Source organism: Cupressus sempervirens, chromosome 7 (assembly GCF_028749045.1).
Source record: "Cupressus sempervirens isolate cs-2001-9-10 chromosome 7, ASM2874904v1, whole genome shotgun sequence".
NCBI classification, from domain to species: Eukaryota; Viridiplantae; Streptophyta; class Pinopsida; order Cupressales; family Cupressaceae; genus Cupressus; species Cupressus sempervirens.
This window is the reverse complement of record NC_143124.1, coordinates 73,988,518-74,009,009: the sequence shown is the minus strand read 5'-3', so window position 1 is coordinate 74,009,009 and position 20,492 is coordinate 73,988,518. Positions and strand designations below refer to the sequence as shown.

The window sequence follows — 20,492 nt, the reverse complement described above, 5'->3', positions numbered from 1 at the left end:
GCCTGGTCTTGCCGCCGTTTCTCTTCAGCTTCCAGCTTCCTTAACCCTTTGGAACCGGCATTCATTTCTTTGAAATTTCTTTTAGGTCGCAATAGTGAAGGTTGGGAACTCATTTACAGAAACCCTTCACTCTTTCAAATTACCACAGCAAAATTTATTTGCCTTCAATACACCCGCAACCTCCCTCATTTCATGCAATTTTTACTGGTTTTTAGGAAGTGACGGGAAAGATAATGAAGACACCTGTTAGCAATGCTCCAACAGTTATATGGAAACGCTGCCCACTGCTCAATTCGCAAGTCTTAGAATAATCGCCAGTTCGAGCCGGCCCAATCTCGGGAATACTATATTTCAATAAGTGTTCAGGAGTGCTTCACCAAGGGAAGTATCGCTCTCCGATTCCCGACCTATTCTTATTGCAGAAGATGTCCTTTACTCTTTTCAACTCTGCCCTTGATCTGATTGCAAACTTGTTTCCTGCAAAAATAGGAGCTACCCGCAGTCGAAGGTGATGGATTTGTGTTGCTAACGGATTCCCACTACACAGTGGTGGATTACTGACGGATTCCCAAACGCAATACCGTCAACAGTGTGTAAAATCCGCACGCATGAATGCCCTTCGTAATGGTTCAGATGGTGGTTGCCGGTACTTGCGATTTCACCTTTTGATTTTGCCTCCAATGACGAAGATGCCCTGCAGATTAATGCAATCGTTGTTCATAGGAACCCCACCATAACTGATATTTGCAACTTGCCTACGGTCCAGGTTCGGCCTCTAATGAAAAAGCTGGCTGGAAAGATGTCTTCAGTCCAGACTTTGATTCCAACATTAAACAGGAATGCTTGCTGATAAGAAGTCTTCCGTTCTTTGAACTTTAAATGCTTATGCAATTTATATATCTCCAATCGTTGCTGATACGGATGGATCTCAATCTTGGTTGACAACGAACAAAGGCGGTCCTATATTGCAGCTATCTCTATTCTACAAATAATTCACACAATATTCCTTCCACGTTGGCCCTTGGCCACAGATTTCACTCCGATGAAATGACTACAGCGTCACCTCCAATCTGAAATAATTCGGATGATATGTCACACCCTCAAAATCGCGTACCAATTGAGAGTTATCGTTCTCAATGGCCAACTGTGACAATTGCGAAAACCGTAGGTTCCACAATGCACCTGTGATTGAATCACAATCTGAAAACACAAAGAGAGATAATCAACTGCCTGATTCGAATGGAGCCCCGGGGTGCCTATTTATTCTTTTCCCTCCATCCTCTCCAGAGACTTCTAGAACCTTTTTTGATCTTATCCCTCAAGTGACTTTATTAAATATTTTCCAAGTCACTTTATTAAATATAAAGTTATCTTTTAATAACTATTTATTTAATTAAAATAATTAATTAGTCGTCCTTGGACAACCAGTATTAATTAAATTAATTAAATCGAACTGTCACCAAAAATTGGGGACATGACAAAAGGCCCTTTTCCTTTCCCTTTTTCTTCCTCTGTTCTCCATGTTTAAAGTGGAACCTGATGAGGTCAAAGTTTCACCTATGCTTTTTCATCGCATTTCCTTGATTTGGATAACACCAACAACTTCATCAAGTTTCAAACTATTTGAACTAGATACAGAGTTACTTACAACCATAACCAAGCTATTCCATCTTTCCAGCAAAGAACATAAGATTAAGAGAGCCCTAACCTCTTCATTGAATAAAATTTGTATGGATGACAACTGACTGGTGACTATGTTAAATTTATTTAAATGATTCACTATAGATCCTCCCTCACCCATTTTCATATTAAACAAATGCTTCATACGAAATACCTTATTCATAGCTAAGGGCTTCTCGTATAATGTAGCAAATATCTCCATCAACTCTACTGTCATTTTTGCATATGATATGTTGCAAGTTATAGATGGTGCAAGGCATAGTCAAATAGATCACAGTGCCTTCTAATCCAAGATATTCCAATCTTCATCTGTGATAGTTCCTTGATTCTTGGCCATTCCTTCTAATGGCTTCCACATATCCTTTTGATATAGATAATCTTCCATCTACATTTTCCATAACTACAAATTTAGGCCATTGAATTTTTCAACCTTGAATCAAGAATCCTCCATTACTCCCAGTCAATTTTGAAAGTCTTGTCAATCTACAACAACAAACCTTGCTCTGATATCAATTCTTAGGATTTGACAGATCCAGAACAATAAAAGAATAAACAGTTATATATAGAAACAGAAGAAGACTACAAAAATGAAAACAGATAACACACAAATTTAATGTGGTTTACCCAAAAATCTAGGCTACAACCACCTACACAGCCTTCAACCTTTCTATTAGCTAGCAAAAATGTACACCAACATTACAATGCATAATGCATCGCAGTCGCTTATAATAGTATTTTAGGGAAACCTTTAAAATTGACCATTTTAGGGTTTTACAACATCAACACCCACTACATGATTAGTTGCCACAATATCAACAATTTTATTGGTTTAAAAATTGGGCCATTGCAACTCCTTAGAGAGAAAGGGAAAAAAAAACTTCCATTTTCTCTTGCATAAAAAAATTCATTCAAATATTAAGAGGTAAAGTGTTGGATCTTAAAGTAAATAATTGATTGAGATATTATTACAATGGATAATATCATTCCATATATCAAATTGGATAATAGAAAAATAGATCACTTCTTAAAAGGATTTGTAAAAATTAACTTTTGTTGAGTTACATGCATAGTATCAACAAATATTGAGTGCACGAAAAGTTGACATAAATCATAATTGTAAATTTATCAAAAAAAAATGTTAATATGTTTAACTATATATTAAATGAAATTATGTTAACGCATCAAATATCAACATTCTTAGGATACCAAATCAATACATTTCAGTATTTTATAACTTTAAGAATGTAATGATGATATAGATTAATTCAATGTTGAATTTTGTAGAGAGAAATATACTATTTAATGATATAAAAATGTATGACTCGTACATTTCTTTTGCATTGGCTATTATGGCCTTGTGAATTCTATGAATTACTTCCTATGAATAAACTAATTATTAACCAAATTCTAGAAATAACCATTAATGTAAAAACTCCAACATTTCCTCATTATATTATTTCACACAAAAGCATAACATTGTAATGATTTTGAACCCAATCCTTCTAGAGATTTTAACAGTGTCTTCACCAACTCCCTTCCACTCATCTAGAAAACACAAAACTAACTACACTAGTGGAACTCAAGATTGTAGAACCTACAACCATTTGCACAACATGAGAGAATATAAAGGTGTCCCCACCACTCATTCACAATGAGACATATTTCCTCTAAAATTTTAGATCTTTTCCATCAAGTATTGCACAAGTCACCTTTCATCCAAAAGTTCATATCACCTTTTGAGTGTTTCTAATGCCTCCTCATGTATTGTGGAAATGATCTATCCTTTGTTTCACAAATCCCCAATCAAATGCTACATAAGAGACAACCTTTCATATGAAAGTTCATATCTCTTAGTGTGATTAATTGAGTGGCTTTAAATATTTGATCTGCTTCCTCAACACAATTTCTAGTTTTGCACCCATCTAACATGGACATTACAAATACCTCTATGTCATTTGTGTATCATGTGCATTCTATTCTCTTATGCCATAAATATTGTATGTCTTCCCTTTCTCCTACCCAACTATAGCAACTTAGAATTGATATTTTTCAAGAAACTAGAGTTCCCACCCTAATTGCAATACTTAGGTAATCACTTGCTACTGTAGACACCTAAAAATTCTTTAGAAAATAATATTTTTATTTTCTAAAAAAAAAAAAAAAGTCCTGATGACATCATCATTTATTAATTAATTAATTATTTAATTAATTAATTAATTTTTATGCCATTAAATCCCTTTATCTTAATTAAAAATATTTAATTAAGGAATCCCTCCCAAAAATGTTTAAATCTTATTTAAACATTATTTCCTTATTTATTAATTATTTAATTAATAAATTGACCAAAAATCCTAAAATAAATTTAAAAATTTATTTTTTGCCCAAAACTTGGCCAATTTCCTTATGACCAATAACCTCTTCCAAAATCTTCTAATCCTTCTTTAATTTCGATTAAAGGCTAATCCCATCATTTCCTACCCCTAATCCCAACTCAAAATATTTAATTAAGATTAAATATTAATCCTCATGTTTATTAAAAAAGTTTTAATAAATATCTCCTCAACCCAAACCCTTGAAATAAATAAAACTTTATTTATTTCCAAAAAATCTAATTTATCCTCATCCTAAGAAGTTCTAGACTCTTCTAGAAAGTCTTCATCCTCATCCTAGGAAATTCTAGACTATTCTAGAAAGTCTTTATCCTCATCCAAAGTCTAGACTCTTCTAGAAGATGTCTTTAACCCTAATCTTAATCCCCTCATAACCTTGTCACATTCCCTAAACATGGGTTAAGACTTGCTAACTCAAGCCAAAGTTAACAAATATCTCTTCCTTCACCCACCCTCATTAAATGCCATCCACTTGCCTATCCTTAAGCTAATCCTAAACCATCCTAATCCATCCTCTAATCATTTGCACAAGTCTAAGCAAGCTTAAAACCTTCCTAATCAAGTCCAAGTCGAAATTGCTCTCATCACCCTCAAAATATCTCAACCATAAAACTTTATGAAGTCCACTAGGCCATAAATGACTCTTACAAGCCCTTTTATTGCTCTTACAAGTCATTATGAGGGTCTTTATGAAGATTTTATCCCTTGAGCCTCCTTTGTTGACTCATCCTTCCCCTTTCCTCCATCCTCTCACCATGTGACATGTGTCACTCCTTGATTGGTTGTAAGGAAGCACAATCCATGTGCTCTCCTCTCATGCAATCTGAGCCCTCCATAAGCTTTTTCCCATCCTTGCATCTTAGCCCTCAAACCCTCAAGCCTCTTGCCTATAAATTGGATCCTTCCTTTTTGCAAAATAACACAATCCATGAAGTAAAGTTATAATGCTATTTTGAGAGCCAAATCCATACTAAAGCCATCTATCCACACTAAAAATCCACAATCATCCATTGAAGCCTTTGGAAGCATATTGAGCATACATCCTATCCATTTAGATAAAGCCACTCAACAAGAGAGCTTCTCATTGAGAGAGCCCATTAATGGCTCATATTTTCAATTGAGAGCTCATCTTAGTCTATCTTGAAGTTTATGAATTTTGTTTAGTTTGTAGAAGCTTTATTTAAATTTGGTTTCTATTAGCATACTAACATTGCTCATATACATTTTGGCACGCCCGGTGGGACCCCACATGGGTCATCTTCATTAGCTTTTTTAGCCAAGTTTTGTATGTCATTTGCTGATTTTGGCTAATTTTACTTGTTTTTGTGATTGGTAGGATTGTATAAATTGGTTTTGTAGGTCCACATGAGCATGAAGAAGACAAAGGAACTCATAATCTATCTCATAGTGTTTGCAGATTTTTCAAGCTTATAGGTGGACAAAGAACTTGAAATTCTTCTTCCTCTTCTTGTCTATATTCTTCTTATTCCATCTACTTCTTCTTCTTCTTCTTGTGGGAGATCTTGGCCTTTTTTTTTTTTAAGGAAGCAAAATCATACACACTTCTTTTTAGTGCTTAAAATGAACCCCCAAATCATACTTAAATCCATTGAAAAATTAAAAATTTGCAAAAAATAAAAAATCTTTTAACAAGTGAAACTAAACCAATCTAATCATTTGCATCCTTGCAACATCAAGGTTTTAGATGCATTCATGAAAAGTTAGGAACACTTCATTTTTGGGAATTTAAAAAGAACTTCAAGTTTCCATTTCAAAAGATTCAAAATCAACACTAAGTGCACACTAAAGTTCTTTTAAAAAATCTCATGAAAACTAAGAGTCCTAAATGGTTGCCAAAAATTGTCCTAAAAGCTTTGTTATTTGTTCCAAACAAATGTCTTATTGCAAAATCTTGAATGTTTCTTAGGATTTTCATGCATCAAAACAATCTAGGAATATCATTTTTGGGCATAAAACATGCAAACTAGAACACAAAATCTTGAATGAAAAGCAAAGTCCAAAGAGTCATTTTCACTTTTGAGTCCAAAAACAATCTTGAATGATCTAAGGTTAAAACAAACCACTTCAAAGTTCTTAAAACAACACACAAAATCTCAATCTTGAATGCTCAAAGGAAAAAACTTGAATGTTTAATCACTTGTCTTTGAATGCATGTTGCTAAAATCACTCTTGAGTGGCATGGACTAAAATCAAAGTTTGTTTTTTTATGAATGCATGATTAAAACAACAAATCCAATCTTGAATGCCATAGATCAAATAATCATCTTTTGGATCATAAAAAGAATCTACACTTTTGTAATCTTTTAAGTTATAAAAACAAATAAAAATACTTTGAGTGAGTTTGTCGTTGGACTCACCCTCTTTAATCACCCATCAATTTAACCATTGGTTGCAATCTCAGTGCCATCTATGGGGATGGGTCCACCTAAGAGGGTGTTAAGTGCTCCACGCAAATCAAACTCCACTCACTTGGGTTTTTAGTGGTTTTTCTAAGTTAGAAAATTCCTTAAATGCGCATTAATCTCGCTCACACTTCATTTGGGCATAAAAATTGGACAAATCTTGACGTAGAGGGCCTCCGGGTGCGCGCTTGAAATCGAATCTGACACACCTTTTTTTTGGGCTTAAAATAAACTCACACTCAATCTTGAATGCCTTAAAGAAAAATCAATTGATACTTGACGTGGAGGGCCTCCGGGCACACGGGTTTACCTTCTTGTTGACCCTAACTCTTCTTCTTGTTCGCATTCTTCGATCAATTTTATTTTTGTCGATGCTTCAAAGTTGGAATAAACATTGTATCTTAAACATGAGTGCTTGCAAAGTCTAGATCAGAAAACTTAAGCGTCAGTTGGTAAAAGAACAAGTGTGTTTTTTAGCCCAAGATCATCCAAGTCTTCTCTCCCCTTGTCGTCTTTCGAGGCCATCTTGGGTGCATAAGATTAGGATCCAAAATCTTGTCTTAGCTTTTTAGGAGGCCTGCTTGGGGATTTCATCACCCCTTGGGACGACCTCAACTCCAGCGTTCCGGCGGAGTATAAAGATCGAGAGGTGAATCCAAAGACACCTCTCTTGGGATCAAAATTTTGTCACTCAGGCTAAGCCTCAAGGAACTTTATACCCTTGAGAAGTGAAAGAGGAGAAGTGGGTTACCGCTCCTCTCAGCTGTGTGACATCTTTTTGGTTTCATCTATGGATTTGGGCCTCACGTACCTTGCGTATATCAAGGACTCCCTAGCTAAACCAAATTTCATCCTTGTAGGAAGCTTCCTAGGATGTTGGTGTGTTTGACGTGCTTGCTGAAAACTTTTGTCTGCTTGTTTGTTCATAGCTTTTGAATGAATGTTTGCCAATTTTGGTCAAAATCCCAGAAAAGCAGAAATCTCCCAACTCAAGGCATACTTAGCGTAGTCATTGCCTCATCAAAAAATCATCCAAGCTCCCCCGCTGCAACCGAATCTATCTAGTTCTTTGCCTTAGAACAATCCCAAATCCAAAGTCCATCCAAATCATCCCCCCAGCCAGCTAGCAACCCAATCCAAAATCACACCCAAGCCTTTAGAGAGTTGTTGTCATTCTGCTAGAATTTGCTATCCAATCAATCTATCCTACCAATCAACCAAGCTCACCAAGGTTATCCCTCTGACAGAGCATTGTCTAGGGTAATCTAGCTTTGTCACTTGCATCCCTCATCACCTTGAGCTAAAGGTTGGGATCCACAAGTGATCAATCTCGTGTCATGCCCATAGGATCATTAGTCTATTCTTAGGTTGACACAATCTCCACCAGTCCAACGCATAGGAAAGCAAAACTGTCACTTTTTGATAGCATGCCCTTGAAGTCTTCCATCCACAGGAAAGCCAAAAATCTCCAGCCAATCCTCCTTAGGTCTGTCATATAGCTTTGACTCTCCCTAGGAAATCTTTCATCAGCCAATCCAAAATTTGTGCTTAATCCAAATCCAACCATGAGCTTCCGTGTTCATCCATACGCAAGACCCCATCCCCATCAAACTCATCATCAAAGCATGAAGTACCAATCCTATCATTATGTGTTTGGTCGCATTGTCCTTGCTCCCGCCACCTCCTATTCCAATGATGATGAAAATCTTGTTGACTATGACGGGTATATTGAAAGCCTTAGAAACATTCCCCCAAGCATCCCCCAAAATCCAAGAGTTATTCCAAACTATCTAGTCATGCCATCTGATATTCCAGCTTCCCCTCCATCACCCCATCAACCAAGCTTCCAATCTTCCACCCCCATCACACTAGCTATTCCTGTCAATCCACCTCCACCTTTGACACACGAGTCTCCAAGGAATCTCCTAGAGGAAATACAAAAAAAGTTGCCTCCAATAGTTGATAAGCCATGTCATCTAATCCAACCATGTGAAGTAGTCAATGATGAACCTTCCCCATCTATAATATCACCTCCATCTCCCATAGCTATCATCCCCATACCATCCATCAAATTGCTTAAAATCCTTCCACTTCCCACAAGCATCAAAATCCCACCACCTGTCAAATCCCTCCAAATCCTATCCACATCGCCTCCAAGCATTTCCCAAATCTCTCGTAATGACCCTTATGCATCCATCTTCTACTCACCCATCTGCACTACTGAATCTCCCATCTATCCATCCGCTGCCTTTGAAGAATCCATCCCTTCACCTCCTATCGCACCATCCACTCCAAACAAATCCTATCAAGATCCTTCCCAAAAGCATGTTGACATCCCCCAAAGCATAAATGAAGATATCATCATACCATGTCTTCCATCCATAGTGCAGTCACCATCTCCTCCATCTCCAAAACCTCAAGCCATATCTCCTCCACTACAAGATATCTTGTCATCCCACCAGCTACATCAAGATCCTATCCTTCCATCTCCCCCGATTCATGCTTCCATCTTACCACCTATCCAAGCTATTCCACCATCTATAATCTACCCTCTTGGTTCACTTACATTCATCCACGGTGGCCCTCTCTCAGCAGAAGAATTAAGAACAGTATCTCCCCATTGCAATATACCTAATAAATCACTTCTACCATTTTCTGCAAGCAAAAAGTTTCCTCAACTTGTTCAAATGCTCAATCGATGGCATTATCAAGGTCAAGGTTTAGGACCACAAGAGCAAGGAATTAGAGAGCCTATTATTGCACAAAAAAATCTAGGATTTCATGGTCTTGGATATGTATCCAAAGGCTCACCATCTAAAGGTGTTGGTACACCACACCCCCAAACCAAGCCTATCTCCAAGCCCACCATGCCAGCCTCCCATCACTCCTTTAAGAAATCTTATGTCATCCCCCCTCCACCATCTTTACAACCCAAAACAACCTACCATATCCCCCCTTCATCCGCTAAATCCATTTTGGGTCCCTATGTCCCAAAATCTACCATCCTCCATCCTCCTATTAGCCATCATAAAAATCCTATTCCATCCATTCCTATGCAAGATCAACAAAGGCACATATCATGGCACATCATCCATCATCATCCCCCTACATGCTCTTTCATATCCTCTCCATCTCACAAAGCTTCTCCTAACCATCTTCCCAAAGCTTACCACAACAATGTAAATGCCAAAATGCATAAAGCTAAAAATCCACATCCTAGGCAATCATATGTCTATTCTAAAAGACATACTTCAAAAAGGAAAAATCCAATCAAAGAATGCAAAACAATGCAAAAGCCTATGAAAAGAAAATCCAAAACCATGTGGATCCCCAAGAAAAAAGTTGAAACCCAATGCATAATGGCATCCACCATTGCTAATCCCCCATCTAATGATTCATGTCCCCCATCTCCTAACTCCATCTTGGGTGCCTATATCCCCAAGCACACTTCCACAAATCCTCCATCAAACCTGCATCTACGACTTATCCCCCATATACTCTTTTCACACCCATTCCAACATGTGCCAATGTTGCTCTTGCAAGCATCCCCATCTCATGCTCCTTTCCAGCATTTTCATCCCTCCATCTCCTACCATCAATCCCATCTAATCCAATCTATTGCATAAATCACACATCTGGTGTACCAACAGCTAGCAACAAAATTGAACATTCCAACAGCCAGTGAAAAATCCCAAAAAAAAGCCAAAATAGCTGAAGAAAGCCAAAATCATTCCAGCTAAGTCCAAAGTCAAAAAGTCAAAAAAGAAAAGAAAAATAAAGCGTCCACTAGTGAAAACTTGGCAATTCAAGTGCCTTGGACAAGTACCATGATGAAAACTTGGCAAACAAGCGTCATGCGTAATCTCGCCATCCCTAGCTTAGCCTATCACCCTCATGCTTTTGGTCATCTCTTGACATCCAACTCCATCTTCCAATCTATCCACCTATCCTCCACCCTCCATCTTCCATCTCACACCGTCCACTAATCTCCTGCAACTTCAGCCAATCATCCCAGCCATCATCCATCTCCCTAGCCCCTTCAGCTTTTTCCATCCTAGCTTCAATCCTATCACATCCATCATAAGACCTCCTTCCGCATTTTATCTTCTGACTGGGGGCACTATATTCCTTGGAGATCTTGTCTTGTCCATCCTCCCTTGTCATTGGTATCTAGCTCTAGGCTATCCTCATGCAAACCCAATGTCATCTCTTTATATCCATCACAATCCTAGCTATCTACCATCCTATCCAGCCATCTCATCCTGCTCCTCTAGCTATCCTTGGTCACAAAATCTCTCATCATCATTGGATGCATCCTGCCAAATCCATATCTTTCGCTATCACCCCACCCTTAGCTTTCGCATCTTGCACAACATCGAACCATCCCGCTATCCTATCATCCTGAGCTTTTACCTACTTGTAACTATCTTGGTTAGCTTCAGCTTGTAAATATCTTGGTCCATTAGCTTGTACATCCTCTTTAGCTTAGTACCATTGTATCTATCCAGCTTTCATGTCAGTTCCTCCTTGATCAGCATCTTGCACCCATCGCACATCTTTGGTTAGATATTCCAATGCATCCTTTAGCTAGATTTCCTATCACCAAAGTGTTATCTTTCTTATTTCAGCTTGCCAGACGCATCACTCATCCAAATCCACTAGCTTAGGTGCTCTTCGATAGGTCCTTGCAGGATATAGCTTTCCTCATGTCTGATCTTGGTCTGTTAGTACCTCGTCCTACCCATCTCATTGGCAAATGGTTCTCTTTTGGATTTTCACTTTCTTTTGATTTGGGATCTTCCCTTTTGGGTCTTGAAGTATCTTTTCCAAGCAATCTCCTTGTTCCCTCCTCAAGGTTGCCACGATCTTCCATATCATGGTATGCTGCGAATGGGGCAATTAGAGCGTAAGGTCTTGATCAGGTCTTTTGTTTGTTTTTCTTTTATGCTTGTGGGTTCTCCAATGTCATTTCCACGCTGCTTCCTCTGGGATTCATGTGTGATGTTGGGGCAATCCTTGCGTGTTTGTTTTGAGTCAGTTCGTCAGTCCTCTGGACAGTTGGTGAAAAGGCCTTGATGTTCTTGGTAACCTTGGCAATTAACCAACAGTCCTATAGCAAATCTAGTGCTCAACTACATGGTGGTACTTCTCTTTGAAGTATCCCCCCGCTCAAAAAGCTTCAATGGTTTTCCTTCATCTCCATTATCCCCCATCCATATCCAGCATCCGTCTCTCCTACCCCAGCTTATGCATCAGTATCTCTTTGAATCACTCATCACTCTTAGCTTTAGGGATCCACAATCCTAGTCTTAGGGATCCACCAATCCAAATCAATCCACCAAGCCTCATCTTTCGAGATCCACAATCCTAGTCCTAGGGATCTCCAAAACCCATCTTCCACCAATCTGACTCTTTGAAATCTTGTTGCATCAACTTTATAATCCTCTCATCCATCTCCCTATCCTGGATTCCTTTCTATAGCGCTCTGCTCCTTCATCCTCCACCTTCCCTAAGGTCTTAAGCTTGCTTCCTCTTGTGCATCTGATTCTCCTTTATCATTCTCCCATAGTGAGAGTTTGAGCTAATTCAGCCCCTTCTCTTTGCCAATCTGAGTCTCCTTGCTCATCTCGGATTCTTGTACTTTTCAAGAAGCCATCGAGCCTCGCTTTCTCTCCTCGCTAGCTTCTTTAGGGGGCATCTCACAGTCCATTCTCTCCTCTTCTGCTCTAGCCTTGGGCATCTTATTTTCTTATCTTTGATGCCATGCCACTTGCGGCATCACATCAAAAAGGGGCAAAATGTAGACACCTAAAAATCCTTTAGAAAATAATATTTTTATTTTCTAAAAAAAAAAAAAAGTCCTGATGACATCATCATTTATTAATTAATTATTTATTTAATTAATTAATTAATTTTTATGCCATTAAATCCCTTTATCTTAATTAAAAATATTTAATTAAGGAATCCCTCCCAAAAATGTTTAAATCTTATTTAAACATTATTTCCTTATTTATTAATTATTTAATCAATAAATTGACCAAAACTCCTAAAATAAATAAAAAAATTATTTTTTGCCCAAAACTTGGCCAATTTCCTTATGACCAATAACCTCTTCCAAAATCTTCTAATCCTTCTTTAATTTCGATTAAAGGCTAATCCCATCATTTCCTACCCCTAATCCCAACTCAAAATATTTAATTAAGATTAAATATTAATCCTCATGTTTATTAAAAAAGTTTTAATAAATATCTCCTCAACCCAAACCCTTGAAATAAATAAAACTTTATTTATTTCCTAAAAATCTAATTTATCCTCATCCTAAGAAGTTCTAGACTCTTCTAGAAAGTCTTCATCTTCATCCTAGGAAATTCTAGACTATTCTAGAAAGTCTTTATCCTCATCCAAAGTCTAGACTCTTCTAGAAGATGTCTTTAACCCTAATCTTAATCCCCTCCTAACCTTGTCACATTCCCTAAACATGGGTTAAGACTTGCTAACTCAAGCCAAAGTTAACAAATATCTCTTCCTTCACCCACCCTCATTAAATGTCATCCACTTGCCTATCCTTAAGCTAATCCTAAACCATCCTAATCCATCCTCTAATCATTTGCACAAGTCTAAGCAAGCTTAAAACCTTCCTAATCAAGTCCAAGTCGAAATTGCTCTCATCACCCTCAAAATATCTCAACCATAAAACTTTATAAAGTCCACTAGGCCATAAATGACTCTTACAAGCCCTTTTATTGCTCTTACAAGTCATTATGAGGGTCTTTATGAAGATTTTATCCCTTGAGCCTCCTTTGTTGACTCATCCTTCCCCTTTCCTCCATCCTCTCACCATGTGACATGTGTCACTCCTTGATTGGTTGTAAGGAAGCACAATCCATGTGCTCTCCTCTCATGCAATCTGAGCCCTCCATAAGCTTTTTCCCATCCTTGCATCTTAGCCCTCAAACCCTCAAGCCTCTTGCCTATAAATTGGATCCTTCCCCTTTGCAAAATAACACAATCCATGAAGTCAAGTTATAATGCTATTTTGAGAGCCAAATCCATACTAAAGCCATCTATCCACACTAAAAATCCACAATCATCCATTGAAGCCTTTGGAAGCATATTGAGCATACATCATATCCATTTAGATAAAGCCACTCAACAAGAGAGCTTCTCATTGAGAGAGCCCATTAATGGCTCATATTTTTCAATTGAGAGCTCATCTTAGTCTATCTTGAAGTTTATGAATTTTGTTTAGTTTGTAGAAGCTTTATTTAAATTTGGTTTCTATTAGCATACTAACATTGCTCATATATAGCTACAATACCAATATAGAAAGCAATAAAATATTTTATTGATGTAAAATGCTTGATTGATAAACTTCTTGTGCATTGGTTATTATAGCCTTATGAATCATATAAATAAACCTTAGATGAATAAACATTTGCTTATTCTATTTATCTTATAATCTATAGTATCTAGTTGTATAAAAACTCTAATCACTTTTGTATAGCGGTTTAATTTATTATATTATTTTTTATAATAAATAAATTTATAACATTTTAAAATTATATTGAGTAAAATTAATTTCTCATTCATAACTTTTACTATAATTTTATTCATTTCAATAATTGTTCAACTTGATCATCAACTCTAAAATGTATTGCATAATTTTCACTTGCTAATTTCTTGAATATATATTTCTTATTAATATTTTAAATATAATTAATACAAAAAATTAGAAATTTGACTTAATATAATCTACTATAATATATTTCCTTTAGTATATATAGAATACTTAATATTATCTAACAAAATAAAATATTAATGAAAATATGAAAATATAATACATTTTTCCAATAATGGCATGTTGTGATGGTTAAGTTGTTGAGTTGTTATCCTTGCCATCAAGGTTCAAATCTAATGGGGATGAGGTCCCTTGTTTGTGGCATCACTGGGTCAAAGCGTTTATATATATATATATATATATATATATATATATAAGAAAAATATAAAATATAAATATTTTCCTTCCAAAACACTTGTTTTACTTTAATATTGGTGCCGAAAAAAATGAAGTCACCAGTAGAGCTCACGGACCACCATCCTACCAACAAATAGTGTTTTATTATAGAAACATATTAATAATAGGTGTGGCACTATTGTCTTTATATAATAGACTACAATGATTCTCTTTTATCTAATTTCTTTTCCTTAAAAATGTATCGATATTGAGAGAAGTATACACATATATCGGTTCAATTTTCTTTCATTTTCTTTTAAACGAAACATTCTAGTGTATAAAGATGTTGGCATCTATTACAATGATTCGTCCAAAAACGAAACCTACTCTAAATGTATTTCAAATGTTTAGCCTCTGTTTGGCAATGGAATACAAGTGGAATAGGCATATGTATATTCTTAGAATTTTGAATTTTCTGTTTGGATGCACCAATTGGAATTGGAATAAGAATAAAATTGAAATACGTATTCTAATTTTGGCCCAAAAATGAGCATTTGCTATTTCACCTGAATAGGTGGACTTGGAAAAGATATTCCTATTCCATTTTTTTTTAATTTTAGAAAACATAAATTTTTAAGTCTGTGAATTCCGCATTAAATTTTAGATAAACCAAACAAGAATAAAAATATCGTAACTCAATTTTTTATTCGAAAATAAATATTCCAAAATAATATTATTTTTCAAATTTTCTAACTGCACTTACGTAACGTATTGCTTTCATGTTTTGACTTGACTTTCGTATTGACCATTATTTGCTTTCAGAAGTCTTCACGCTGTTTGTCTTGTCCTTGATATTTCTTTTCGTCTTAATATATGGCTTCTCACTCGATTTCGCCTGTTCTAACAACTTCCTTTTTGATTAATTAGTCCATTGCTTCCTTTAATTTCTGTAACCCTTTTTCCTTCTCTCCCAGGCTGTTTCTAGAAAGTTTCATCAACGCCATCTATTTCTATAGATGCTCTGCTGGACTCGAATTTGCTCCACTTCCTGGTTTTCAATCTATGGCATCTTGTTCCATATCTCCCCAACATGATTCTTTTTCTACTGCATCTTCTTCCTCATTCCACAAAAAAGGTGAATATCCTCCGGCTTTCTCTGGAATTGAACCTCAGAGTAAGAGGAGAAAGGTTTCTGAATCTTCAAGATTATATGATGTCTTTATCAACCACAGAGGTCCTGATGTCAAAGAAACTCTGGCTCTACAGTTTTATAGCTCCCTTCAAGATTTAGATATACAGGCATTTCTAGATTCAAAAGAGAAAGAACTTGGAGATTCATTTCCATCTACCATTGAGACAGCAATCCGCGCTGCTGCAGTTCACATAGCTATCTTCTCCAAAGGCTACGCAGAGTCCCCATGGTGTTTGGCAGAGCTAGCTCTCATGTTGCAGGCTAAAGCTAAGATCATTCCTGTTTTCTATGGTGTAGAGCCTTCTGCACTACGCCATATAGAAAAGGGAGTTTATGGCAAAGCGTTTAGTGAATATGAAAATAAGAAGAGGTACATGGATAAGCTGGATGAGTGGAAGAAAGCCCTCCAATCTATTTCATTTATTGCCGGCGAAGAATTCAAAAGGTAAGACTGTTATGCTATATCAGTGTACTCGGTATTTCTACTAAATCCAAGCTTTTTCTCATTGAATTCCCTTCTATTGGTCAAGTTTGGGTGGCTGCGAGAAGATAGTGTCAGCAGTGCAAAAGGAAGTAGAAAGGACGAGATGCTTGCATGTTGCCAAATATCCCGTAGGACTTTCCAAGCTTGTGGAAGATTTCGAAACGCAGTGCATCGATAAGCTTGTACAGGATTTTGAGAGTCAGTGCGAGATGACGAAAAAAGAAGGTAAGTCTAATATTGTTGGTATTTTTGGTATGGGTGGGGTGGGAAAAACAACTCTTTCCAAAGAATTGTTCAATAGAAAGCGTCCAGATTACAGTCGGTCATGTTTCCTGTTTGATGTTCGCGAAGCCTCTGCGAGAAAAGATCTTCCTGCTTTGCAAATGAAGCTGCTCAGAGATGTCTTCGGTGTGAAAGAGCATCCAAGCTTTTCAGGCATAGAGGATGGCACGAGCTGTCTCAGCAATCATTTTGCAAGGAGTGGCAATCAGAGCTTCCTAATTGTTTTAGATGATATTAATCACCAGGAGCAGTTGGATGCGTTACTACCCGGTAATGAGTTAAATAAATACGGCAATAGTCTGGTAATTGTTACAACGCGTGATGTAGGAGTGCTCATCAATGCAGGAATTACTGCCGGTTATTATTTGAAAGGAATGGATACAGATGACGCCAAAGAACTGTTTTGTTGGCACGCGTTTAGCCAATCTTATCCATCTACTGGCTACGAGAAACTGGTTGAACAGTTTGTACATGTGTGTGCCGGCTTACCCCTGTCCCTACAAGTTCTTGGGAGGCATGTTCACGGCCAAGGTCAGATGTTTTGGGAGTTGGAATTGAAGAAAGCTAAAAAGACGCTTCCTCAGGACATACTCAAGAGATTGAGAATAAGTATCGACACATTGGACAATGAGGAAAAACAAATTTTCATGGATGTTGCATGCTTTTTCATTGGAGAGAAGAAGAAAGACGCCATCAGAGTATGGGAGATATCTGGATGGAACGCTCAACATGCACTACGAAGACTCAAAAATAAATGCCTGGTTGAAGAAATAGAAGATAATGAATTCAGGAGATCATTCAAGGGTGTCGTGGAAAATTACAGAGAAAAGGTTGTGTTGAGAATGCATGACCACTTGCGGGACTTGGGACGAGAAATGGCAGATGAACTGAATTATCCCCGTCGCCTATGGCGTACTCAACATCTCCAATCTTTGGTATGCTTTTTCCTCAAGATTACTGCCTTTCTTATGTGATAATCGAAATCTTTAAACTTCACTGCAATAAAAATCTAAGCTAATCCTGTGCATGCAGGGAGCAGAGGGATTTATAAACATTTTCACCATGCCAAAAATTAGGTATTTGCATTCTTTTAGGGATCCCTCCACAGATATATTTATTACATACTTTGCAGGTGAATCAGAAGATATGGGTGAGCTATCATCTTCTTTACTATGGCTTGAGCTTCGCCTACGTAAGCATAAACTCTCAAACATTCCTCCGTGGATTGCTCTTCAAAACTTTTTATCTTTAAGCATCAGTTGTGGAAGTCTGGAAAGATTGTGGCAGAATAATGAACAGGTATTTATTAAGTCGTAGTACTTGAATGTATTAATCTATAGCACTTTGGTGACATTTATACATAATCGAAATTTTGAAAAAAAATATTCACTTTCAGGTACCCTTTATGCTCAAAGAGCTGTGGATCAGTGACATCTCTGAGTTGAGGGAGTTAAACTTGGAAAATCTGCGCTGCCTCGAAAAAATTACGATTTCCAAATGTGAGATGTTGCAAAGTTTGAAAGGAATAAATGATCTTCTGAAACTAGTACAATTGAAGATTAGTAAATGTGAGAAGCTTGAAGAGTTAAGCCTTGTTCAACTCAGCTCCCTGGAAAGAATTAAAATTTCTGATTGCCCAGAACTAAAGCGCTTTATATTGTCTTATCTTAAGAAGCTGATGGAATTGTACGTTAGTGGCTGTCATGTGATTGAGTCTAGTCTTGTTCAACTCACCTGTCGGGAAAAAGTTAGGTTCTCTACTTGTCCATATCTGAAGAAGGCGAGAGCAAGATATGATCTTCCAAAGCTATCAGAATTTCATATTGAGAAATTTACAAAGCTTGAGGAGATAAATTTCGGTAAAATGAGCTCCCTTGAAAATATTACAGTTTCTGAGTGTCAGATGCTGAAAAGTTTGAAGGGAATAAATGGTCTTGCGAAGCTAGTAGAATTGAACATTAGTACTTGTGAAGAGCTGGAAGAGTTGAGTCTTGTTGAACTCAGCTGCCTGGAAAAAATTAGAATTTCATATTGCCCATGTCTTAAGAGTGTGGCAGGAATATCTGATCTTAGGAGGTTAGTAGAATTGAACATTAACGAATGTTGGAAACTTGAACTAAGTTTGGTTCAGCCCAGCTGTCTACAAAAAATTACAATCTCTGGTTATTTACCAAGTGTGACACTATCTCATCTTATGAATCTGGAAGAATTGAACTTCATCAAGTTTACCAACATTGGAGAGTTAAGTCTTGTTCAGCTCAGTTACCTCAGAGGAATAAACATTCCTGGTTTTCTGAAGGTGAGTAGCATTGAAGTCAGAGGTTGTAAAAGTTTGAGCAGAGTAGATTTTGAGAATTTGATGAATGTTGTAAAATTGACCATCTGCGATTGTCCCGAGCTTGAGAACTTGCAAGATCTTGTAAGTCTACGTCAACTCAAGATGATGTTATTGAATAAATGTCCAAAGCTGAAGAAAATAACACTATCAGCAACACTCACTAAGCTTACCACGCAAAGCTCTAGAGAATTTCAAACAGTGGCAGGAATATATTGCAGTACTGATGTTGAAGAGATGCTTATTAGTAAATGTTCAGAGCTTGAGTTTAACGAGTTAAGAATCCCCCAACTCAAATTGTTGAAAACAATTGCAATTGACAGCTGTGGGAAGATGCAGAAAATAACAGGTACTGAAAATTTGCATTCACTGGAGAGAGTGCAACTCTTCTATTGTGACATTGAAACAGTTCAGAATTTCATTCTGAACCTGAAGGTATGGATTTCCATTCTCCTTTTTTTCTTTTGAAGTTGGGCTTTTCTCCATCATCTTTGTTTTCAAAAAAGGTCTTGATCTCCTAATTAAACTGTGAAGTAAACTGGCTAGTACTAGTAAACGAAGAGAATCTAGTGTTGATTAACACAGAGACATGTTTCTTTTTTCATTTTTGTTGCAGAAGCTTCCATCGGATTTTATTCAAGTAGTTGGTAGAGCAGTAGATGGAGCAGAATCAAATCTCAACACAAACTTCTTTTGTGATGAAACTATTAGCACTGGCTCTGTCAGCCAGATTAGTACTGGTGATACTAATCCTGATTATTTGGTAAGCGCGATCATCTTATGCGCTGTAGTTGTGGTTAATTCTTGTACAGCAGCAAATATGATTAATGATTTCATCAGAGGATGTGATTCAAATCCATGGCTGAAATTCGAGGTACGGCAAGGCGAATGGTTAATTACCTCGGTAATTACCAACCAGGATGAAATACACAATTACATTCTTAACAAGGGCTCTTGTTTTCCCTTTGATAATGTTTTTACTGACCAGGCAGTAACTGAAGATATAGTGGTGAAGAAGGGGTACAAGGTAACCATACCGGGAAAGAAAGGGGAAGGACATAAAGCTCTGAGTGTGCTGCACAAGATCATTGAGAAGCTGTACCAGAAATAAGCAACAATTTATATTAATCTAGACTTTCGCACTGCTTTGCCAGATTGAAGAGCAATGTGATGTTTCTCTTTCTAGAGAAGATAATGTTATTGATAGTTTAGTGGAAGAGGTTGTGATACTATTTACTACTAATTGTATTAATGGGAATAAGAAGATATAGTACAACTAATTGTGCATATCTGAACTTGTATTAATGGGAATAAGAAGATAAAGTACAACTAATTTTTCATATCTAAACTTGAATTTGATATTATGAGTACAATTAAGGCTAGTTGTTTAAATTTTATGTAGATGAGACCTTATCATTCAGTTTTACCAGGATTGAAATATAATTAATCATTCAACAGCTTAAAACCCCTAAATTGATAATTTTCGAGAAAAAAAATTATTTAGATTATTCCAATAAACAAAATCAGTGTAAAAGAATTATTCACTTTAAATTTGTCACTAGTCAAATTATTGAAATAAAAAAACAGTATATAAAACATCTCATTTTAAATTTATCATTCTTTCTTTCAATACTGTCTTTTGCAATAAAGTTGGTTTCAATGTTTCAAATTTTGATGTTCATATAAACTTATCCCTCTTCAAATAATATTTTTTCAAGGCTTTCAAATTCTCTAATTCTTGCAAGTTGTCAG

General features: G+C 36.7%; 1 protein-coding gene across 1 annotated transcript; it reads left to right on the top strand.

Moving 5' to 3' along the window:
• The first annotated feature begins 15,374 nt into the window (after positions 1–15,374).
• LOC149545563 (disease resistance protein RPP4-like) lies at positions 15,375–20,088 on the top strand. Its single transcript, XM_089790718.1, has 5 exons — positions 15,375–16,084; positions 16,170–17,340; positions 17,438–17,704; positions 17,802–19,175; positions 19,357–20,088. The coding sequence occupies exons 1-5, from the start codon at positions 15,510–15,512 to the stop codon at positions 19,849–19,851; spliced, it is 3,882 nt and encodes a 1,293-aa protein (XP_089646844.1). The 5' UTR covers positions 15,375–15,509; the 3' UTR covers positions 19,852–20,088.
• Positions 20,089–20,492: the final 404 nt, after the last annotated feature.